At 48.1% G+C, this 23,186-nt stretch overlaps 9 protein-coding genes across 9 annotated transcripts; 6 read left to right on the plus strand and 3 right to left on the minus strand.

The window, feature by feature from the left end:
• Positions 1 to 676: 676 nt before the first annotated feature.
• On the plus strand, positions 677 to 1,520 carry BP5553_08047 (uncharacterized protein; the record flags this gene model as incomplete). The annotated part of the gene is made up of 5 exons (XM_032016670.1): positions 677 to 705; positions 802 to 925; positions 980 to 1,106; positions 1,171 to 1,232; positions 1,284 to 1,520. 5 exons carry the CDS (start codon positions 677 to 679, stop codon positions 1,518 to 1,520), a joined length of 579 nt encoding a protein of 192 aa, XP_031866961.1.
• A 710-nt stretch (positions 1,521 to 2,230) lies between these two features.
• Positions 2,231 to 5,559, minus strand: BP5553_08048 (putative Eukaryotic translation initiation factor 5B; the record flags this gene model as incomplete). Its single annotated transcript, XM_032016671.1, has 4 exons — positions 2,231 to 2,477; positions 2,526 to 4,513; positions 4,564 to 5,064; positions 5,119 to 5,559. 4 exons carry the CDS (start codon positions 5,557 to 5,559, stop codon positions 2,231 to 2,233), a joined length of 3,177 nt encoding a protein of 1,058 aa, XP_031866962.1.
• Positions 5,560 to 6,044: 485 nt separating this feature from the next.
• On the minus strand, positions 6,045 to 10,532 carry BP5553_08049 (uncharacterized protein; the record flags this gene model as incomplete). The annotated part of the gene is made up of 4 exons (XM_032016672.1): positions 6,045 to 8,250; positions 8,313 to 8,818; positions 8,924 to 10,078; positions 10,293 to 10,532. The coding sequence occupies 4 exons, from the start codon at positions 10,530 to 10,532 to the stop codon at positions 6,045 to 6,047; spliced, it is 4,107 nt and encodes a 1,368-aa protein (XP_031866963.1).
• A 707-nt stretch (positions 10,533 to 11,239) lies between these two features.
• On the plus strand, positions 11,240 to 12,586 carry BP5553_08050 (uncharacterized protein; the record flags this gene model as incomplete). Its single annotated transcript, XM_032016673.1, has 3 exons — positions 11,240 to 11,441; positions 11,497 to 11,643; positions 11,706 to 12,586. 3 exons carry the CDS (start codon positions 11,240 to 11,242, stop codon positions 12,584 to 12,586), a joined length of 1,230 nt encoding a protein of 409 aa, XP_031866964.1.
• An 87-nt stretch (positions 12,587 to 12,673) lies between these two features.
• Positions 12,674 to 14,796, minus strand: BP5553_08051 (uncharacterized protein; the record flags this gene model as incomplete). The annotated part of the gene is made up of 2 exons (XM_032016674.1): positions 12,674 to 14,256; positions 14,307 to 14,796. The coding sequence occupies 2 exons, from the start codon at positions 14,794 to 14,796 to the stop codon at positions 12,674 to 12,676; spliced, it is 2,073 nt and encodes a 690-aa protein (XP_031866965.1).
• Positions 14,797 to 15,350: 554 nt separating this feature from the next.
• BP5553_08052 (putative HYP2-translation initiation factor eIF5A.1) lies at positions 15,351 to 16,126 on the plus strand (the record flags this gene model as incomplete). The annotated part of the gene is made up of 4 exons (XM_032016675.1): positions 15,351 to 15,368; positions 15,536 to 15,802; positions 15,861 to 15,993; positions 16,059 to 16,126. 4 exons carry the CDS (start codon positions 15,351 to 15,353, stop codon positions 16,124 to 16,126), a joined length of 486 nt encoding a protein of 161 aa, XP_031866966.1.
• Positions 16,127 to 16,685: 559 nt separating this feature from the next.
• Positions 16,686 to 18,557, plus strand: BP5553_08053 (Ubiquitin-like protein; the record flags this gene model as incomplete). Its single annotated transcript, XM_032016676.1, has 6 exons — positions 16,686 to 16,811; positions 16,858 to 17,379; positions 17,437 to 17,644; positions 17,697 to 18,074; positions 18,120 to 18,362; positions 18,415 to 18,557. The coding sequence occupies 6 exons, from the start codon at positions 16,686 to 16,688 to the stop codon at positions 18,555 to 18,557; spliced, it is 1,620 nt and encodes a 539-aa protein (XP_031866967.1).
• Positions 18,558 to 19,425: 868 nt separating this feature from the next.
• Positions 19,426 to 20,749, plus strand: BP5553_08054 (uncharacterized protein; the record flags this gene model as incomplete). Its single annotated transcript, XM_032016677.1, has 6 exons — positions 19,426 to 19,473; positions 19,748 to 19,812; positions 19,982 to 20,162; positions 20,283 to 20,393; positions 20,452 to 20,534; positions 20,635 to 20,749. The coding sequence occupies 6 exons, from the start codon at positions 19,426 to 19,428 to the stop codon at positions 20,747 to 20,749; spliced, it is 603 nt and encodes a 200-aa protein (XP_031866968.1).
• A 1,357-nt stretch (positions 20,750 to 22,106) lies between these two features.
• BP5553_08055 (Protein YIP) lies at positions 22,107 to 23,091 on the plus strand (the record flags this gene model as incomplete). The annotated part of the gene is made up of 3 exons (XM_032016678.1): positions 22,107 to 22,130; positions 22,221 to 22,620; positions 22,673 to 23,091. The coding sequence occupies 3 exons, from the start codon at positions 22,107 to 22,109 to the stop codon at positions 23,089 to 23,091; spliced, it is 843 nt and encodes a 280-aa protein (XP_031866969.1).
• Positions 23,092 to 23,186: the final 95 nt, after the last annotated feature.

Consider the following 23,186-nt stretch of genomic DNA (forward strand, 5'->3'; position numbering starts at 1 on the left):
AACAACAACGAAAGCGACAAGAGATGTAGGCATTCGACACCGGGCCGAACTCTTTTGCCATTTTGATGGTTAGAGGTTAATTTTTTTATTTTAGAAAAATGAAACAGGTAATATAGGATTTAATTGAATTTACTTTTTAGGATTCTCTTTTTTCGTGGGTTTGGTTTGGCGAAGGGTAGGTTGGTAGTCACCGCCTGGAAATTTCCTATTACGTAGACGGCTGGATTGCTAACAGAGTTGCTCGGACGAATTAGCATCACAATTTGTCGTGGCTCAATATTGCATTGGTATCGGGCTTTTGGTACCCTTGAACATCGTGTATAGAGCTTCCTTTCGCTTTGCCTATATCCCAGAATGTGGAAAGAACGAATTAGAATACTTTGTATGGAATGATAAAGAGAATGCTCTCATATGCGAATATGAGGATACATCTAACAGGAATGAATAACTGTGAAGCAGCGAGATGTTATTTCTGCCGTGAGTCTTCCGTTGCAACCTTCAACGACGTCCATACCGCTCGCTGGGATAGGAAATAGCACCCATCACAAACAACAACACCAATAATGCATCTGCCAGCCGATCTTCCACCCAAATTCACCTAGCAAAGTATATCCACCCATTCCACTCTATTATCGCCTCAGGGCCATCTGTCAAAACGCCTGTTCAATCCTCAGAAATGGACCAAATGGATAGAACCACTGAAGTGTATGGTCCTCCACCCCATTCACTCTTTCCTAGCTCTAGTTACTAGGAGTGATGTAAGACACCGTACTTTTAGTTCATAACTAATCTAACGAACAGGAGGATCAAGTTAGAACGTCCTAACTATGATATTGGCTCGGAATTGCGTGGTATTAGTAGACGTGATCCCCGCGAGGCGTCTCCACGCAGTCGTCGTGTCGCCCGCTCTGGCTATCGTGACCGCGTACGCCTATCCTATCGCACCGTCCTTTGGATTAGTTGCTGATAGTGTATATAGAGGGACACTGCGCTCCCAGCCTCCTCCACCCGGAACTATGGACCTCACAATAGAGCTGGTGCTATTACTACGATGGGGGCCTATCGTCGACGCCAGAGGAAGAAGAAGAACAAGGGTAATGCCCATGGTCATACGGGACCGCTACCTTCCAATACTTTATAATTTAGGACCTGACCGCTGACTATAAGTAGCCGACAGATATGCCATCATGGGAGCCGAATCGGCAATGGAACGACGACTCTCTAGAGCCATGGTGGGCCTCTTCAGACTCCCCTATTTATATGCGGCTAATCATAGTTGATAGGAAACTAAGCTATCAAGTCTCCAGCAAACCCAAAATAACCTTCGTGGTGCTTTGAGAGATGAAAGGGCACAAAGGGAATCATTGGAGAGGCGTTTGGAGAGACTGGAAGATGACATGGAAGTTATGGATGACGAAACACAGCGATTAAGGGACCATGTGAGAGTTATTGAGGATCAGAAAAGATGGATGAGAGTTTGTCTTGCAGATATAGAGGTTCAGTATAACAAGGGCAAATAAAATTGCGGTTGGTGGTAGCCTAATAGCCTATTGAGAAGTTAGCAATGTTATGTGTTGGGAAGAATGATTATACCTTGCTATTCACAATTCTCATGGCGACCCGCTTTACTAATCATACAATGGAGGTGGTCAACTGTTATTTTGGCGTGAAAGGAGTTGGTCTTAGAGGCCGTTGCTTTTGATGCTATCTTAGAACGAATCACAATTCAGAACATATCTCTGGACTAAAATCACAGCTCCTCCAACTTAATTTTGTAGTATCAATGCTCATTCTGACTGCATTATCCTGGAAGGCAAGGTTTGACGTGGCATTTCCATCTCTTGTGAACTGATTTTGTATCCTTGAGAAATAATAGAATACATTTTGATTCTTAACTGGTGCTTTATTGAGCATCTCAGGAGTTTATGAGGTAACAAGGCCGGGAAATACCAGTGAAGAAATGCGAGCCAGCGACATGGATATTGCCAGCTCTAGATACAGGTAATATAAAAGCCAATATATCATTTAGACTCTGAAATCATTTCTACTACTTTTGTATTTTTTTTGACCTGGCAATGTCATCACTCTCTCTATGCCGTGTTGTCAAATTCCTCGCCATGCAACACTATGTAAACCAAACAATGTCATAGAGCCATCCTATCCATACAACCATTTTACTTCCCGTCGTCATCATTAAAGCACCCCCCTTTCCTTTTCCCATTTCACAAAATCAAGGAATATCGAACAGCGGCTTCAGCTTCTTGATAAGCAACCACTCATCGTTGCTCACGTCTGATCTGTAAAATTCCTTGAGCGTGTCGATACTTGCTCTGCTGATTAGTGAGTATAGGGTGTCCTTTTCCTCGAGGTGGCGGCCGTAGGTGGGTTGGTGGCTACCCATTTCGATTTTGACGGCTACTGAAGGTTGACCCTTCTTACAGATCTGGATCTGCTTGTGCTCACGTTCGATACCAGTACTATGGTTGTTAGTTGGGGGTCTTTCAGTATCCAGGGAATTGACTTACACTCTGCCAAGGCTGACAATTTCTTTGGTTCCAGTAACAGGATTGTGCTTCACTGCAGCAATAGGAGTGTGGATCCTCAAATTGCCTTCGACAACATCGACGCCAACAACAATCGGCCCTGTCTTGTTGAATACTGCAACGGGAGTAAGAACGCAAGGGAAGACTGCAAGGAGTTTCGACTCTTCTTTCTTCTTTTCGGCAATCTCTGCCATATGTTTCGTGAATGCATCGAAGAGATGATAGATAATATCCGCAGTAAAGATCTTGATCCCTTGTTCATCAGCATATGCTTGTGCCTCCTTGTCGATCTTAACGTCGAAGCACAACATAACAGCGTACTCCTTGTTCTTTTCTAACATGGTACCACAATTCATGATGTCTCGCTTGAAGACGGGCCCAATTCCTACGTTTGCCACTGGAATCTTCGACACCTTCAAGAAATCCAAGAGAGCTTCTAGAGAACCAAGGGTTGATGCTTGAACTGTGACACCGCGTCCTGACTTCTCTACTCGACTGAATAGAGCACCCAGATCGGATTCAACTTCTGCCTCAATGTCGGACTCGTCATCATCCGGACCAACGACCATCAGCCTCGAACCTGCAATAGCACCCTCGAGATTTGGCGCACTTATCTTGACACCAAGGGCAGCCTTGACTTCCTTGTTGTGGACATACTGCGATTTCAGTCTCAATTCCTTCAGAGGCGCTGGCGTCAACAGTGCTCGAACATTGGTAGTTATAGCACCATCAACACCGCATAGACATATGCGATCGCCTTCTCGAAGAATACCGTTCGATAGAATAACATCAATAGTCATTCCGAACCCTTCGATGGCCTTGACTTCCAAGACTGTGCATTGCACCTCAGAGAGATACATCAGCGATCCGACCATTCTTTCTTGGGTAAGTTGAATGATCAGCTTGAGCATATCGGGAATGCCCTCTCCAGTGTGCGCTGATGTTGGTACTAATGACACATACTTTGCCATGGACTTGTTCTCATAGTACAATTCCGAGTTGAAACCTTGCTCGGCAAAAGCAATTTTCGTATCTGAAAGCCGTTTCGCGAACTCGCTCTGCACGCTCTTGTTCTGCAGTGACAAACTGTCTTGGAATCCATTATTCTCAATCTTCTTCCATCCGTAGAGGCGATCAATCTTATTTAGCGCCACAATAAAGGGCGTTTTCCGATCTCGAAGCAACCTCATCGACTCCAACGTTTGTGGTTCTAGTCCGTGCATAATGTCCACAACAAGAATGGCAATATTACAGAGAGAAGAGCCGCGGGATCGTAAATTCGAGAAAGATTCGTGACCAGGAGTGTCGATAACTAGTAAGCCAGGGACTTTGAACTCGAAGCTACCGTCAGAGTTGACTACGTGAGTCTTTTGTTTAATCGCCTCGACGGGGAAATAAGTAGCACCAATTTGCTGAGTGATACCTCCGGCTTCTCCTTCTTGCACATTCGTTTGGCGGATCTTGTCAAGTAATTTGGTTTTGCCCGTGTCGACGTGTCCCAAAATACAACAGATGGGTGACCGAAGGTCGTCTTTTGATCTAGCCGCTAAAGCCGCTTGACGGGTCTTTTCGCGTCTTTCAGCAGCCTCCTTCTTCCGTACAGCAAGTGCGGCCTCAGCTGCAGTAGCTTCTTCATCTTCTGACGATTCGTCCTCTTCGGATTCAGATTCAGATTCGGATTCTTCGACATTCTTGCCTCGGGTGGGTAAGGTCTTTACATCCGCAGCCTTCTTAGCAGCGGTCTTTTCTCTTTCTTCCTCAGAGTCTGCATCCCAGCTCTCCTTTACATCATCATCCGAATCTGCCGCAGCTGCTTCCCAGTCGTCTAAATCGCTTTCCGCTTCCGCTGCTTTTGCGGCAGCAGCTTCAGCAGCTTCTTTCTCGGCCTTTGCTTTGGCTTCGACAGCTATTTTCTCGGCCTCGATGCGTGCCCGTTCCGCAGCTTCAGCTAGTGCCTTTTCTTCCTCCGCCTACTGAATGTTACCACTGATCAACATGGAACTGTCAAAAAGAAACATACCTGGATTTCCTCCGGATTCTTTCTGCCCCCCTTCTTCTTTCTATTATCATATACAGGCTTCTTCTTTTCTCCACCCTCAAGGCCCCCGACCTTGACTCCAGCCGCGATCATTTGCTTCAATTTCATTTCATTCCGAAGCTTCTCTTCTCGCTGGGCCTTAGTAAGATATGTACCCTCGCGCTTCTGTTGCTCGATCCTCTCCTTATCCTTTTGCCTTTTCAAAGCCCTGGCCTCCTCCTTCCGCTTCTCCTCCTCGGCCTCTTGTCGCTCTAGTTCCTCAATGCGAGCCTTTTCCTCGGCGTGGTGTCTCTCTTGTTCTTCTTGTCGTCTCCTAAGTTCTTCTTGCTGTTGCTGGAGCTTTGCTAGGGCAGGTGGTAATTTCTTCCCTTTGCCACCAGCAGCTGGCTTTGCGGCTGGAGCTTCTTCTATTTTCGTGTCTGTCGCCGGCTTCGCTGCTGGGGCGCCCTTTGCAGCGGGTGCTGCTGTCTTTTTCTTCGCAGCCTAACAAAGGAATAAGTAAATACCCATAAATGCATCAATCCGTAGTGAACTTACATTTTCTTTCTTCCGCTGCTTCTCACGTTCCTTCTTCAGCTTCTCCTTCTGAGCTTTCGTAAGCACTTTCCCGTCCGCCCCCCGCTCATCATCTTCGTCGGCTCCCTTTGTAGATTTCGCGGCCGCATTCTTGCCCTTTCCCTTCTTATCCGGGAGCGCAAATTCGTCTTCTATCGATGCTTCGACGGGCGCCTTCTCGGCGAGACTGTCCTGTGGTTCCGCCGTAGAGTCTTCGCCTTCAACAAAGTCCTCTGTTTGCTGGTTCTTCTTCTTCTTTTGTTTCTTCCGTAACATGGCCATTAACCCGCCCTGAGGGAACTCCTCCTCTGCATCCGCCTCTGCCGGGGCGTCGTTCGTCTCTGGGGCGGCGGCTGCTGGAGACTCCCCCAACTCGGACTCCCAGTCATCCCCCTTCTTGTTGCCCTTCTTCTTTGGAGCCATAGTGAATATTGGAGGCTGGAAGGGCCTTTCGGAATATCGTGGATTGGATGACTAGCGGTGAACAAAGACTACACTTTGGTAGAAGTTGGTAGATGGGAGAATGGATTCAAGAAGTTGAAGTTGTGGTTGAGGTGGGGCACAAAAAGAGGTTCAATGTTCATATGTGCGGGCGCCTGGTCTGTGCGGCAAGGTCCATAAGCGACTCGCCCCTCCAGACCCTTGCTTCTGCTAAATATGACGGTATATATAACGGTGTATATAACGGTGTAGGCAAGGTTGAAAACGGATGTTTCTCAAGGCAATCTTTTATCATAGGACTACAAGTACTAGTATTGGTAATGTCAATTAAAATGCAATGCCTGCATATTTTATTACAATACGCTACAAGAGAGATCATTTGATCCTGAATCAACACGAGTCATATCCATCAAACGTTCTCTAGGTACCCAACCCTCGAAATTGTCCTTGCTGAAGCTCCAAACCAGCTACAACACAGGCCGAAGAAAGAACGCCAAATCTTCGTATGCCTGCTGCACATAGACAGAAGGAGCGGCATCCTTAACGAGCTTTCCCTGATGTAATCCTTGAAGCGTCTCGTAAAATTTAGAGAATATTTGAACCGCTTCCGAGCTTTGCTGACCGACTCGGAGGAGCTCTTCCAGACGCTGATCCTCTAAACACCGCTTCAATATGTCGCCATCTATATGCATCGTGGTCTTTGGATCTTTCATTGGCTCTAGTGGTGGAGTGTCATCTTTGTGGGTGAATTCGCAGATTCGTGGTGACCTTGTGGCTTGGTTGATGAGGAATCTCAAGAATCTCCAAGCTGCAAAATCAAGAACGGTGAAGTGACTTATGGATCCATCAATAGATAGTCCAAGAATCTCCGGAGCGTCTGCAGACCCTGCGCCGAATCCAACGCTTGATGGATCTTTCGAGCCCGAAATTGAGTTGAACTGCAGGCGATTAGGTATCCAAACCGGGTCCCAAACTGGACGACATCTCCCAAAGCGGAATCTGAGAATGGAATGGGGAAGTTGCGCCTGAAAAACTGTTTGCAATGTATCGGCTTTCGTGCTCGGAGTGGCCCACAATCCCCACACGGAAGAATCTTTATCTGAAACGAGATGTATTGGCCGTTCCGAGACACCCTCTATGAGAGCGTGGTGCAAAGTATTCCGGGAAACCTGGCTTACATGTGTGTGGACGATTTTTGATTCCCGACCATCACTGGTAATCAACTTGAGAACCTCGAGAGAGTGACAGCTGGTGAGCGCATAGATGACGTCGTTGTCATACCGCAGACTGGTAGCAGGAGAGCAAAGTTCGTATTCAGCCACGCGTTTGAACTTCTTGTCCTTTAGATCGAGAGTGTCGCAAAATAGCTTGTTCCCAGAGCACCATATCAGGCCATCCGAAAATCCAGTAACACAATATATGGGTTCCGCGCACTTAAACTTATAGCGGGTATAAAATCGAACCTTAGCCCGTCCGCTCCTTGTACGCGCCCCAGTCGTTGAGGAATCCATAGACGTGGAAATGATTAGAAGGCGTCCCGAGCTAGTAGACACAATGATGAAATTCCAGGCTTTCTTGTCTTTAACGTATGACCACTCCATTAAATGAAATATTCTTTCATCGAAGTTACCGAGACCTGATACAAAATCGGCAGGGGCTCCTTTATTTTGATCGTATGCCATAGAAAGATCTTCACCGGTTTTAGGGTCGAGGAAGAGAATGGTGGACTTCCCCTCCACAATTGCGGCTACTATAAGAAGATCAAGGGAATCAGAGTAAAATAACCGTGTAGGGGTTCCTCCCACCGGTATGTGGCGAGGGACCGTTTGAGGTTGAGCACTAAGCGCAGCCAGAAGAATTTGAGAGCCAGCCACCATGAGAACTCCACCCTCAGTACCTCCCGGGAGATTTGGTTTTAGCCTCTGTATCGATGTCACCTCTGGTTGCTCCAAATAAGGCCGCTCAGCATCAGTGAGCCAAACTTGCTGAATCTTCCAGGTCTGGGTTGAGTGCTCTGGGACCAACGTAGATGGCACTGACCTGCTAGGAGACAGTGTATATATCTTTGAGTCACAGCTCACGAAGAATTGATTTTCTAAGGCTTGGTGCTCATCCCTTTTAATGATCATCTGGTTTACGCCAAGACGATCACATTGACAGCTGACAAGTTGCAAAGTATTCTCATCGAGCTCCAACGTTAGCAGTAAGCCATTGCCTGTACCACAAAGTATTGTGAGGAAGCCAGGCGACCTGCATGCCGCAGCAATGCTGACAACTGCGTCAATATCGACATGGTTATCGCCGTATGATGTTGGGATTCGTAGCTCATGTTCACCTAGGCGTTCTATCATTTTAAATGTGAGGAAGCTTGAGCCATCACGGACATCTGCAATTACTACCCAAAGACTTCTTGATGCCACACAAATTCCAATGCTTGAAACGGTAGGCGAGTACTTGCCCAGAGTCTGGTGCTTCGGCGGTTGAATGTGAGATGCATTGCCGGTTTCTATGTTGCTATAATCCAAGGCCTGGAGATAAGTCGAATTGTCAAGACGTGTTGTAAATAAAACCAGGCTTTTATGGACAACAGCCTTCTCGATCATCGGACCGTGGCCTAGGGAAGTGCCGGCATAATTAACCTTGAGAAGTTCGTCCTTTTCATGAACACGATGACTATGATCCAGTTAGCTACAAAATTCAGTGCACAATATCATCAGGCGTAGGGTTCCACGTACAAGTGCAGTCCATTAATAACAACGATTGACTGCTCCGTCACCTGTATGGTACAGTCCTTGTGCATACTGGCGATAATTGTTCGATATCTTAAATCAAGTTGTGTTGATTCTTCATCTAGCTCAGAAATAGCGGTGGCATCGGCGGAGAGGCAAAGGGCAGCCGATCCATTGGCCAGTGAGAGTAGAAATAAGGAGTCATCGCCATCATCCCATGAGTGGAGATTTGGGCATAAAACCCAGGCATCCATGATAGGGATTTCATAATCCGTAACAAGTCCCAGCTTTGCTTCGAGCCCATACCAAAACTCAGTGACAGATCCTTTTGATCCATTACCGACGCAAGCATAAATCTTATCTGGCATCTGAACTGCCTGTCTTTTGCGGCGAGTTGATGTCCATTCATCATCGCTTTGGCGCTGCTGAGGAACATAGGTTGTCGTCATATCTACGGCTGGTGACCAATTTTGAATGGGTTCGGTGAAAATAGGAGTACCTCGTGCTTGGATCTGAAATTTTGGTAGTTAGTGGCAGAATAACCAATGAAGTATGAACGGAAATAGTAAAATGACAAGGGTAGCAGGTAGAAACTTTATGGCGCGAAAGGGACTTACAAGATATGTTCCCCCAGCACACGAGTCACCTCCTGTGATGAGCATATCACCACTCTTGCTGCCTTTAGTGTGATGGTCAAGACTTGCCAACGCGGTGCCACAATTGCCTGAGAGCTCACCAACGTTCATGTTGGCCTTCACAAATTCGTCCAAGTCGGAGTCGGTTTCCAGGAGCTTCAGAACACCGTCCTCCCTCACAATGTAGATATCATCCCGGTGAACTCTATAATCCTCGCGTCGCGTGGGCCTGGTCCATGACGTCCATAGAGGGCGCCCTTGCCCATGATGGAGTTTGGTGGGCGGATCAATTTTGTGATTGAAGTCTAAGAACTCGGGTTGACCTTCAAGAATGCGCCGACAAACCGTCATAAAACTCTCATAAATGAGAATGAACGACGACTTTATGGTCAATGGAATTAGCAATAGGGGCACCTGGCGGGACTCTTCCAGCAAATGGCCTCGAGTGCTATGAGCACGAACATTCTTCAGGTCGTTTCCCGCTTCCCACTCATATAGCAGCATCCGTGTCTTGCCTCGCACAACCACTAGAACGAGCAAGATTATGTGACCCTCATCACCAGCTGCCGGGTGTAAAAATTCCATCTTGAGGATGACACCTCGGACAGCGATATAAGTCTCGGATTCGACTGGCCGAATATTTGATTCTAGTCGGTATTGCTCTGAGAGCGTATCCCTTGGGTGTAATGCATAGATAGCAAAGATAGCCTCGGAGCATCCTACTGCCATATATCTAGAGCTTGGGTCTGCACAAAGCTGCATACCGGGCTGTAGCTTTAGCATTGGTTTCGGAACACGATGCCGACTGGAAACAAATTGTAGAACTCCTGTTTCGGTCTGTCGTAGTGTCAAAAATACCGAGTCGCCAGTCTCCAGTTGTAGAAGTATGAATTGAGGGGAAAGTCCAGGCACTTTACGTGGATGGCCTCGTAAAGAAGTCTCGCCCGAATCCATCATCAGATCATCGTCGTCATCCTTGATGTGTGGGTTTCCGAAGAGGGAATTCTCACCCTTGAGAGAGAGGTCTATTGTTCCAATGACTCGGGCATTGCGAATGCGAGCACCAAAGTTTTCCTTTCGGACAACATCCCACAGCTGCCTATCACCTCGCAATTCTTTGATCTGAACAAAGTCGTCCTATAGAAATTAGCTCTCAGGCCGGGAGCGGAAGGTAGAATAAAGGAGGGGAGGGGATAAACAGCCACAGCCAACAGCCAACAACCGGCTAAGCGGTGTTGACGGTGGTAGAGCAAGCTGTTGTGGCGGCTTCCAACACATCAAACATTCTGCTGGGAGAAAGGGTAACCGCTTCTCTAAGCCGAGATATAAGATAGGAAACGGGGGACCTTACTCCAATGAATGCGACATCATTTAACTTTGGGCTCCTCAGTCTTATTGGTAGAATCCAATGCGCCAATGGGCTCCGGATTACAGTCTGCGTTAGGAGTCCCAGGACAGGAGGCTTTTCGACCTCCATATATATCGCCCTGGCATTCCTGTCCTCTTGATCGTAATGTTGCAGAACAGCATTGACATCCAAAGGTCTGGTGGTCCACTGGCCGTTGACCAGGGTACTCGTCGCGAAAGCCATGGGGGGCGATCTTAGCCTACCCTCACGCCATATAGTCGACTATCGATCTGAGATATGGAGTAAGAGGGAGGGCAACCAGGTAATTGTCACGCCAGATCGAGTATGCTGTGGATACTTACTCTAAGGTGAGTTAGGGTTTTCCAGCTGGGTTGGCAATGTGAAGAGTTCGTATCAAGCCGAGAGCGAAGCAACAGTGACGTCAATGATCCCAGGCCGACACGAAGACCTGAATCGGCTCCGCGGGTGTTGGAAAGACGTGCAAGAATGTTTGTTTTGCTCAATACTATTAAAGTTGTTGGTGTCTAGGGTACGGTTCCTGGCACTGGTAGCCTTGTAGCAAGGCTGTCGGGTTATCTGTCGTCGAGTCGACACTACTGCAGCTAACAACAGACCACCGAACCGGCGACGGCGCTCGCTCTCAGCCAGCTGGGCTTGCCAATACAGACGACGTGGACCAGGGCCGTCAAAGGAGAAGAAACGTGTACTCTTGACATCCTTTATTTATGCGGCATTGATGTGGACCTGACATATCATTTCCTGTGAACGTGAATGTACATGGATCAGGCCGCTAAGGTTAAACTTTTAACGAGATGCCGAGGAGAGCTGTCTGGGTTGCGTGCTCTCCAAACATAAGAGTGTCATGCGCTGGCGACCTTCTCCAGCGTTCACTGCCATGATCATCGCGTCCTGGGACCTCTGTCCTCAATATGGAGTCTAATGGAACAGCTCCAGAGGAGAATGGAAAGGCACGAGACGCGTCACCATGCACGACCTCCTCGACCCCATTGAAACATCAAGCCAAGGCTGCGACCCTTCTAGAGGCGTGCAAATGGAGAGATATCGAGGCATTGAGGAGGCTGGCCACATCTGAAGGCGGCTTGGTTTCTGACGAGATCCGGAGGCTGGCATGTATGTCTGTGCTATCGAGAGAGCTTGCTGGGTCGAGACTGATGTTGAATCGCAGGGCCCATGCTTCTAGGACACCCAAGCCAAGACGACAGCACGAGGCTGGAGAAGGAGCATATTGATAGCTGGGAAGATCTACCGGAGCATCGAGATGAAGATCAGGTGCAGTTGGATGTTAACAGATCGTTTATATACTATCCGAATGGTATGTCACTGTTACTCTTTCTGTCACATATCACAATGTTCTGACGTTTCCCCTCTGCACAGACCAGTCCGTGGAGGCTCTTGATCGACGAAAGCGGGAACTTTCCGATCTGATAACGGAGGTTCTACGACGGCAACCATATCTCCATTACTTCCAGGGCTATCATGATATCTGCCAGGTATTCCTCCTGGTTCTGGAGCCACAATCTCGCGCGTCCGCCGTCGCACGGCTCTCAGCTCTTCGAATAAGGGACTTTATGCTCCCTACACTCGCCCCAGCCCTGGCTCAATTGCGTCTGATACCATCAATCCTATATGCGGTCGACCCCATGCTCTGTAACCACCTTTCCCAGACCCAACCATTTTTCGCCCTCTCCGGAACGTTAACCATGTACGCGCACGACATCCAAGAATACAGCGACATAGCTCGATTATTCGACGTCTTTTTGGCGCGCGAGGCCGTGTTCTCGGTATATATGTTTGCCCAAATTGTTCTCCAGCGGTCGGACGAACTCTTTGAGACCCCAGCCGATGAGCCGGAGATGCTTCATTCAATCCTTTCCAAGCTCCCTAAACCCCTTGACCTCGAGGCGTTAATTCAAAACACTGTGAAGTTAATTGAAAACTACCCCCCTGAAACCCTGAGGACGTGGCGTTCAATATCAAATTATAGTGTACTGAAGACGACATGTTGGCACGCCCAGCCTATAAATCAAACGCTGGAGGATGGCGAAGAGTACTTCAAAAAGCATGTAAAGGAAATACAGCGGGCAGAGCAACGAAAGAAAATTCTGCAGACGATTTGGAGATACCGCCGGCCAGCTGGCACGATTGGACTTGCAATACTGGTTGGAGTTCTATCGTTTTGGCCTCGGAGAAGCTCTGGGCCGCCAGGGGTCTGGGGGATATTATGGAGCCAGATGTCCAGTATCCAATGGCGTTAAGAGGGCGCATTTACATGTCACAGGTTGCATAAATCTGCAGGATAGATTATTTTCTTGAAGGAGCCTCAAAAATCATGAATATATACTTCAAGTACCTTCAAACGCCCTTTTGAGACTTTCAAAGTGTTCCCGCTGCTCTAACGCCAGCTTACCATCTAGGTCCCCGATGATAGTCAGAATCAATGAATAGTTATTGTACAAAAACCGCTCCTTCTTTCTCGAGTCGCCAAATGTTTTGCTTGTTTTTGTAAGAAATGCCTCGATCTCGCTGCGCAGCCTGATTAAGCTGGTCGAGACGGGCTCGTCATCTCCAGCTTCGGTGCTTAGAGTTAATATGCCTTGGATAAACTGTCCAAAGCGCTGTGTCATAAAGTGTGGAGCGGCTGACTGCTTAGCCTGCTCTGAAGCCGACTGTTTACGCGTAGAGACCGAATTTGTCGCAGACCGGACTGACTCACAATGTTGGTCCATGACTACTTGGAAGCGGGGCCATAACAGCATGCTAGTACCATTAATGTATCCATCAACCGCGGGGATCTTGCGACGCTGGAGCTCAAAAGCAGAATGTTGGTTGAGTCTGACACATAATAGTAGGCCTAGACAGTCATATGTCTCGTGAACCAGTGACTTTGTAAGACCATGGCCAAGCGCAAAAGTCGGCTCAAATATGTAATTGAATTTCCGCGAGATCGCCGAAAACGAGAGCGCGGGCGAGAAGAATGATGTGAGGAAGGAGTATTCTGCAGAGGCGTTGTCGACAAGGGCAAGGTTGAAGTTACGGAATGGGAACTCAAGATAATGAGTCGACTTATCCTCCTCTGCTAAGAACGACGGGAGCGCCGTTTGGGTCGACGCTTTCAGGAGATCGATCCGACGACCTAGATTGAAGGCATCGTGTGGGCCTAGGCTTTTTGATCCTGACAGAATATTGGTTTTCCGCGTCCCGTCGTCCTGGCCGAGCACATCATGTTTGTCCAGTATGTGAATTTTGATCTTCTCGAGCGCCTTTAGATAGCGCGTGAATTGATTTATGAAATACCATCGCATGGTATTCATGTAGGCCTGGCCGATTTCTTCTGCTAGCTGTGGATGGTGCTTGTGTAGAAAGGCGTAGAGGTCTTTATACCGGATGAAATGTTGCTGCTGTATGATCTGGGCGTTAATATTAGGTGATCGGAGGGCCTTGATCTGTGCTACCAAGAAGTCCCTGATCCTTTCGAGAGCCTGAATAAAGGTTAGTAAATGGCATAATGCATTATTAGGCAAACTGGCCTTTTTGATGAGATTTTCCAACAAGGGTTTGAGGTCACCAACTCCCTTGATATTCGCATGTTCCTTCGATTTCAACTCTATCGCTCGGGATCGTTTCTCGACCTCAGCCAAAGCTCTGACCCAGCCTTCATCGATATTGCCCTCGACTATTTTGCTCACGACTGCAGGGGAGAGGCTGATCTCTTCAACGATGGGACCCAAGCCATTCTCGACCAGCTTTCTATTTTCCAACCTAACGCTCAATGCCGTGGATCTGGCTTGTAACGTCTCTATCTCTGCGGAGACTACTGCCAGATCATTTTGGAAGCTCGTCAGATTGATTTCGACAGCATTGAGCACATCATCGCAGGCGCGTATCGATCGGTGAAGGTCGTCAAACTTGGATTTCTCACTCTCGACTAATCCTCGCGGTTAGTACTTGCAGTAAAGTAGAACATGATCAACGTACACTCTTCAACAGTCTGCACAGCGTATATATGGTCATCCTTAGCAAGTAATCCCTTTCCGCCAGCTATGTCTCGCAAATTGAGGCCACCAAAGTCGAGCTCCAACTCGGAATCATCATATACCAATCTGCTGGGTATCCCATTCCTAGCCGCGGTCCTTTCTGAGGACGGAGACTCTTTATCCCCCGAAGCTAGGAGCCTCTCTAGCACATCTAGGGGGTTGGGCGCATCTACCGCGGTGACGGACTGCCTGAGCGCCGAGCCATTGGGCCGTTTCGACAAACCCAACAAAGACGTTGTCGAGTCGTTGGAGGCCAAGGAGAGGGACGATGATCGCGGGCTGAAGCCGGGTCTCTGAGCTGCGGAAGGCGGACCCAAGTTACTCTGTCGCCGCCGCGGAGCTGGAGAGTACGATCTGCTCGCCGATGGAGGCGGAGATCCAGAGGCGCTTGCTGCAGGCGTTGAATGCCCTGAGAACCGGTCGAGCCACATATCCCCCTTCCGTTCCGCTTCCTGGCATCAAGCCCGGATCGGCTTCTCTTCAAGGTGATGATCCTAGCCTCCCAGGTGCCCGCAGATTCATGGTCGAAACGGATCCAGCTGCGTAGGGTCGTGTAGTGTAGTGCAGCGCAGTGTTGTGTTTGAGTGGTGCCCAGTGTATGTATGTTATCTATCGACGAACCGGACCCTTTATATTAAATACACTGGAAGCTCACCTGCCTCCCACAGTCCCAATGGTCGAGAACGGCATAGTCTCGAGTCCGCCGAGCAGGGGCCAGTGCCCCAGGGTCGGCGATGACTCAGCACGACCTGTGACTGGCCCAGTTTACCCCTGGGGCCCCATAAATTCACGTGTTATATTTAGCCTGCTTCCAGCCCACACCTCTTTTCAAAGATTGCATTTATTCTTGCTCTTTGAATCCCCAAGCCAGCTAGTCCCCACCACCACCATCTCTCATCCGTGAATTCTTCCCTTACTCTTCTTCGCCCGAACACTTGCGCATATCTTCTCTTCACTCCATCCTTACCTCCCAACTTCATTCAAGATGGCGGATGACGCGCAGGTAAGCATCTACACCACCCATCCACCCCGCACGCGCCCCACCATCGCCGTCGGATGGGCGCATGTCTGAAATAGACCTCTGCGATCGATCGTTTGCGGCTCCCAACGAAAAGCGCCCTTTTGGCCCATCATTGCAAGACATCATGGCACTAACTGAACCTCAATCAGCATGAGCACACCTTCGAGTCCGCCGACGCTGGCGCCTCGGCCACCTTCCCCATCCAATGCTCGGCCTTGAGGAAGAACGGCTTCGTCGTCATCAAGAACCGCCCTTGCAAGATCGTCGACATGTCCACCTCCAAGACCGGCAAGCACGGACACGCAAAGGTCCATCTTGTCGCCATCGACATCTTCACTGGCAAGAAGCTCGAAGAATTGTGCCCATCCACCCACAACATGGATGTTCCCAACGTCATCCGAAAGGAATACCAGCTGGTGAGTGCCGATGCCCGTGTTCCTTGACGTTGTGGCAGGCCTGACGGATAGGATCTAGCTCGATGTTTCCGACGATGGCTTCCTTTCCTTGATGGCCGATGATGGCGAGACCAAGGATGATGTCAAGGTTCCCGAGGGCGAGATTGGCGAGAAGATTGACAAGCTCTTCACCACCGAAGAGAAGGATACCAGTAAGTGCTTTCCGCATCGGGACAAGGGCCGGGATTTTTTCGACTAACGGATATGCTTCACTCAGATGTCATTGTTCTTACAGCTATGGGCGAGCAGGCTGCTATTGAAGCCAAGGAAGCCCCCCGCGGTTAGATACCATCGACTTATTACTTCGGCACCGACCTTGTTGTCAGTAATGGCATACCCTCTTTTGTACGCACCCGTTAGTTTAGAGTATACTTTACCGTGGTAGATGATGGACTTTCGGGACCTGCGTTCTAATGGTCGTTGCATGGGAGAAACTCTGGAAACGTGATACACTAGTTATGTCTCCTCGACCTGGCCAACCCATGTTCCTCTTTTTCAGGCGCGATACTACATGATCACGATTGGCCGGCGTAGCCATAATGTGGGAAATTGGGGATTAGCGACAACATCTCCTGTAGAATCGAAGCTTTGATACTCAAATCCCGTGTTTGCACTGACTAGCCGTGATGTGACTCCCAGCATGAAATTTAATGATTTATTACGAGAAAACTGCCATTAGAAATTTAGTAGCATTTTTATATGACATGTGATATAAGACTTAGTCCAAACCTGGGCGTTTTGTTTGATCCCTCCCCGGATATCAAAAAAAAGTTTCCACTTCGGCCCCCACCTCGTAAACTTGCCCGAGGCACATGAAGTAGCAAGGACATGATGCGCATCCACGATGTCTTCAGCTATCGAATACTCCCGGTTTTCTCGGGGCGAGAGCTGCACAGAAGGAGGTTGTAAGGCCAAGAGATACTATATAGAGGATGGTAAAAAGTTTTGCCAACGAGGTCACGAGCAAACTGTCCGTCCCCGCCATTTCCCCCGCCATCAGCATCTGACATTGATAGGGCTTCACGCAAACCCAGCGAGATGACGATGACTGGAAAGATACAGGCAAGAAATCGCGCAAGCTGGAAGTCGACAAGCCGCGGGCAGAGCGGATCTTGAGTGGTCGTGACGCGTTTGAGTTGTATCTGTCGTGCTATCAGTTGATTTTGTGGAAGCAGTGTCATTGGCTGGTCAATGCTAAAGGCTTCCCTCCTGAGTTAGAAATCATAGTTAAGGATCTTTGGAGTTTGAGGGTTGGCGCTCTGCTGAAGCTGGGAGATGAAAAGAGTGCCTATGGGTCTGCATCGGGGACTCTGTGGAGCTCCGGTGGCGAGGGAGATAATACAGAAGATACCGATGCATCTGGAGGAAGGAGTGCATCGTCTAGGAGAAGCAAAACCATTGTAGGAGAGGGTAGCTCTCCGAAGTTGATTGAGACACTCGGCCTGTGTTATTTGGGTATGTTGCTCTTGCGACTGCCCATAGGCATAGGAGAGATATTCAAATGGGTAGTAAAGGACGAGATGGTGTACACTCGGGCAGTAAGCAATCCGGTTCATCAAACATTTGTCAAGACACGCATGCTAATGTCCAACTAGATCAAAGAGGTGCCAAAAGAGATGCGGAATAGGTTGCCCGCTCAGCACTACTCTGCCCTCGAGATTCGAGCTCCGCTCAAAGGCTCGAGTATCCATGGTGTCGTGCTGGAGTTAGTCGAGTTCTACAACAGGCAATTCGATATGGAATTCCCTTCTCTAAACTCTCCTCTACTCATCTTTAAACACGTTAGAGATCTGGGACTCCCAAGTAGGTTCCCAAAATCCAAGTCACTAGAAGCTTCCCAGTTAACAAGAGGTAGTTGAGATATACGCTGCAACTCGTCGCCTGGCAACTCTGCTCGAATTCGACTTTTCCTATCCTATCTTGCACCAGAGGGCTTATACAACCGTGTCATACCCGGAAATACAGCTCATATGCATGATCGTGGTTGCGACTAAACTTTGTTATCCATTTGATGACATTGAGCGCTCTCCTCAAAGCCATCTGGATCCAACCACGTCGAAGATTGATTGGGAGAAATGGCGTGATACCATGATCGAGAAGCCTGCGGCCGGCCTGAAAAGGGGCGAAGAAATTATGGTCACTGACACAGACGTTTTGGGAATGAATGACAAGCAGATGGATGATTACATGGATTGGTATCAAAGGACATGGATGGATGATAGAAACTCTAAAAGTAGGAATCCGCGACGAGATATATATCCATGCTAACAACATCCAGTGGCGGAGCAGATTCTCGAATTCTTCCCCCTCAAAGAGCTTCCTCCACAACTAGATGAGGAACCTAATTACGAGAGGATAGTCGATCTGGTGAAGCAGGTTCAGAGCAACCTTATTGTTCAGAAACCAAAACCTATCAAGCGGCACCAGAACGACGATATTAAACAGCCTGGAGAACTCTATAGACGATATCGAAGCACACAAGATCTACCCGACGACGCCAAGGCATTTTTTGGGCTCGCAGGTAAGAGCTTTTCCCTTTGGTGCTATTATCGACAGTGCTAATAAGAATCTAGCTCAAAATACCGGGATCCGCTTGAAAACGCTTGTGAGAGGGGTGTTCCAACTCGAATTACGTCTAGAGAAGATGGAATTAGCAGAACGAAAAAGAAATTTGTCGGCTAAGGGGCAACGAGAGCTTTCATCAGAAGACGAATGAACCGATGAGACTTAACCGGAGAATGTATTTGTATTATGTTACGATCGGTATATGGAGATGAGCTTGCGATTTGTGCTTCATGTATGGCATATGGGATTTGATTATGGAGCCAGGAGTGCAGAACCAGGTTATAACTGGTCTTAAAAACGGTAGACATTGGGCCCATAAAACAAATCAAGAAAATAACTAATATATAGTCCTCCTAATGCTATGCTTACTTATTCTTATCCTTGTGATTTTAGAGATTTAGGGTTGTCGATGACATGCCAACATAATATGGGATAGGTAAGGGGAGCTGCCAGTGGGTTAATACGGCACAAGTCCTGGGTACAATAAGATAAAGTAGTAGTATTTTGTCTCCATTTATAACTTGAACTACATGGACGCACCGGCTCCAGGTAGTCTACAAACTATTTTGGTTTCAAGATTGTCTACCTCTTACATGTCAATGTTACCCACACCTTTACAAAGCTAGATGCTCATCGTCTGTAGTCAATACGGCAGATACTTAGTCAAATCATCTAAAAGCTCGATAAACAAACATCCTTCAGACATACTGTCAATATCGATCGATATGCATATCTGGGTCACTACTACTACATAAAGGTATTGACAATGATGCCCGGGTAGATAATCGACTCATCAGTTCGCTCATCGTAGAACCCAAAGCCTGTCGACCTCGTAACATGGAAAATCTAGCCTCGGCTTGTTCCAAGGCGGAAGCATAGAATCCAGTTGCCACCTTTTGACAATATCTTGCTCGGTAAGCAAAATATCGAAGTCATTGACATCTAAGCCAAGCACCGAGTGGCACGACGGTCTAGCCTCTGATCGCTCGGAGGGCCAGTGGCGAAAGCTACTCGACCCCATGGCTTTCATTGATGTTGTAGTACTCTGTATTAAGGAAGTAATTGCGGTATGAGATGAACAGAGCTGGTGGAGTCCGAGAATAGGAGTATCTGAGATGAGCAGGATGGTATAGGGATTGGTATGGTCTGGGGGATAAGCAATGTTGTATTTCCAAAAATAGAGCATCAGCCTCCACGCCCATCGCTCCCGATTCGAGAACTTAAAACTTAAGGTCTGCATCTTTGGTGGCGGAAGTGAGGGGTGAAGCTGATTCGGGTGAACATCGGAGGAATTGAACCACGTGACTGGCTCGCTAAACTTCTGCCCTTGATCTCCCACAGAATATTGAACTTGATTTCGAAATTGCATCGACGACAACACGACAACGACGTAGAAGCCGCAAACAGTAGGTATTCCCATTTCCTATGCTCTGAAATTACCTCTGAATCCCAGCTGAACTGCTACCTGTTGAAATATAATGCTAACAGTTTTTTCCAGTGCAAATGTAGGTCCCACAAGCACTTCGCCACCGAAACCGGGCAATCTCGAGCGCAAGACTAATGTTCGATCAATAGCTTCGTCAAGACCCTTACGGGCAAGACCATCACTCTTGAGGTCGAGTCCTCAGATACGATTGATAACGTGAAGTCGAAGATTCAGGATAAAGAAGGGATTCCCCCCGACCAGCAACGCCTGATTTTCGCCGGCAAGCAACTTGAGGATGGCCGAACTCTCTCCGATTACAACATCCAGAAGGTATGGATTCACCAGTCAGGAATCGGAAGCGGGAGATCACGGCCTATTTAATAGGGGAGATGGATCATGAGATATAGATGTGGTTGGATAGCATCAGTGGCTGACAAAACGCTCGTTCAGGAATCAACCCTCCATCTCGTTCTCCGTCTCCGTGGTGGTATCATTGAGCCATCGCTCAAGGCTCTCGCGTCGAAGTTCAACTGCGACAAGATGATCTGCCGAAAGTGCTACGTACGTCGATCCCTCGGATGATATTGCAGAGGATAAGAAACTGATACCTTGGAACTAGGCCCGTCTCCCACCCCGTGCCACCAACTGCAGAAAGAAGAAATGCGGACACACCAACCAGCTCCGACCAAAGAAGAAGCTAAAGTAAACGGTTCGCTCATTTGGCGTTTGGCTGGGATCGAGAGTGGCGATGGCAGTGGCTTCGATGACTGGTTCGCATGGCTGGCTGTATTTTTCACAATAGCATGAGGCAAGCAATGGGACAACGATCAACGCCGGAATTGAACGATCTATGTGATGATTCTGGTGTTTCAGTAGCAGCACATGTGAAAATGGTTACGGCTTCATGGAGCAGTTAGTCCTTTAGGGTGAGTTGTGTGAGCAGGGACTTGTCAATGCGGTTCCTATCGGCTTTTCCCTTTGGCCAACTATCCATCGGTTTCAAATTGAAACGTAACACCCATAAAGCAGTTCTCAACAATATCTTGACCCGCGGCTATTATTTCTTGGGCCCGCTACTCTAGGTTCTGCTAGGCGGCATATATTCGTTTCGTTACGACCACTCACCACTTTCAACTCTGCCATGTCTATTCTGCCACTTGATTCTGCCAGGCGGTACTGATTTCGTTGCGTTACGATCGCTCACCACTTTTTGATTCTGCCACCACCTGTGATTTTCCTACTTCGTTCTGCCAGGCNTTGCGTTACGATCGCTCACCACTTTTTGATTCTGCCACCACCTGTGATTTTCCTACTTCGTTCTGCCAGGCGGTACTGATTTCGTTGCGTTACGACCGTTCACCACCTTTTATTCCGCCAGGCTTTAACCTCTGCTTCTGGCAGGCGGTAATACTTCCGTTGCATTTCGACCGCTCACCACTTCTGGATCTGCCAGCCAGTTCTGCCCTCTAAATAACCGATTCTGGTAGGCGGCGTGATTTCGTTGCGTTACGATCGCTCACCAGCTTTCTAATTCTGCCACCACCTGTGACTGCAATCTTCATTTTGCTAGGCGGCATCTATTTCGTTGCGTTACGACCGCTCACCACATTTTGATTCTGCCATCCTCATTAAGGTATGCTAGGCAGCGTCCAGATTCGTTGAGTTTCGACCGCTCACCACTTTTAGTTCTTCCACTGCAAGTTAGGTAGGCGGAATGAACGTCCTCTTTGGTCAATTGGTTCTGGTTTGTTCAGGTCCCTTTCCATTAGCTTTCCTTTGTCACTCCGACTTGTATATAGCTATATCAAACTCAAATGCCTCCAAGTTTATTTTTAATGCAACCACTCTCTTGCTATTCTGGCCTATTCTATCCCGTAGCTATTGGGTAATCTCTTTAGTGATAACGTACTAGATGCCGTATCTATAGACTCGATTTATCTCCCTATGGTATTTGATTGATTCGTACTATATGAGACGGAAATTAAAGAGCGATCTATTATATGATTTAATCAAGACATATTCGCAGCCAATCCCAATTGCATCTTGCAAAGAATATAATAGCGAGACCACAATGTTATCGTAAGTACTGTAATAATAGTGAGTGAGGGGCGAGTTGGGAGGGGTGATGGGGCTTAAATTGTGGCGCAAATGTGTGCAGGGGCACACGCGAAGCCAGATTCGCAAGCCTCGTAAGCGTCACAAGCTCGATTCTCGACACCTGTCAAGCATGCAATAGCCAAATTAAAGCCAACAAAGCGATCAATTCAGAACAAGATGTCCGGCGCCGGATATGATGTGGTAGTGGACGTCGACGAGGAGGCAAGTCTATCCTTATGGCTGCAGCCTAGTAGGCCCACATCTTCCCGACCTCAGCTAATGTAGATACAGGGCGACCTAGGACACACTGACTTGCAAGAGGATCTCGAGTTCCACTCCTCAAACTTCAGTACCGACCCGTCCTCGAGCTCCCGAAAGATTCCAGGCGGCTCCCCAGGCCTACCTGCTCCTGTAACTGCCAGCAGCGGTTCCTCCAAGCGATTCCTGTGGTCCCTATCCTTCTACGCCCAGTTCTTCGACGTCGATACCACCTCAGTCTTATCAAGATGCTGGGCCGCGCTATATCCCCGAGCGAACTTCCTCGATGTGCTGGAGGGAAATCCTGATCTTTATGGCCCGATATGGATTGCGACTACAGTTGTGTTTATTCTGTTCCTAGGCGGAACAATCAGCAAGTACCTGGCAGAATCTGGGGAAGGGCATTTTGTGTATGATTTCAAGTTGCTTAGTGGTATGTATCTTTAATACAGATGGATGGAAGCCACAGCTAACAAATATAATAGGTGCTGCTGGTCTTATATATGGCTACACATTGTTCGTCCCTGTTGCGCTCTTCCTCGCCTTAAAATATTTCGGCAGCGAATCTGCCAATCTTCTCGAATGTTGGGCGTTATATGGCTATTCGAATCTCATATGGATCCCCGTAGCGCTTATCTCCTGGTCATCGATAACAATCTTGAACTGGGTGTTTGTGGGGGTAGGTTTTGGTCTCAGCGTAGCGTTTCTCCTGAGAAACCTCTACCCGGTCCTGAGCGCAACGGATAAGCAGACTAGCAAGGTTCTCTTAATACTGGTCGTCGTTCTCCATGCTGCGCTCTCTATTACGATCAAGTGGTTATTCTTCGCACCTGATAGCCCGATCAAAAAGGTGGTGGACGGCGACGGCAACGGCGAAGAACCTCCAAAGTTTCTGATGTTCTGATCTGGGGGGGTTGGGAATTTGTGCACTGGCGCTAGATATATTTCTACATTGCAAGTACAATGGCCAGTATTGGGATGGGATAATTAACCCTAGGA

Source organism: Venustampulla echinocandica (genome assembly GCF_003357145.1).
Source record: "Venustampulla echinocandica strain BP 5553 chromosome Unknown scaffold_7, whole genome shotgun sequence".
Lineage (NCBI taxonomy): Eukaryota > Fungi > Ascomycota > Leotiomycetes > Helotiales > Pleuroascaceae > Venustampulla > Venustampulla echinocandica.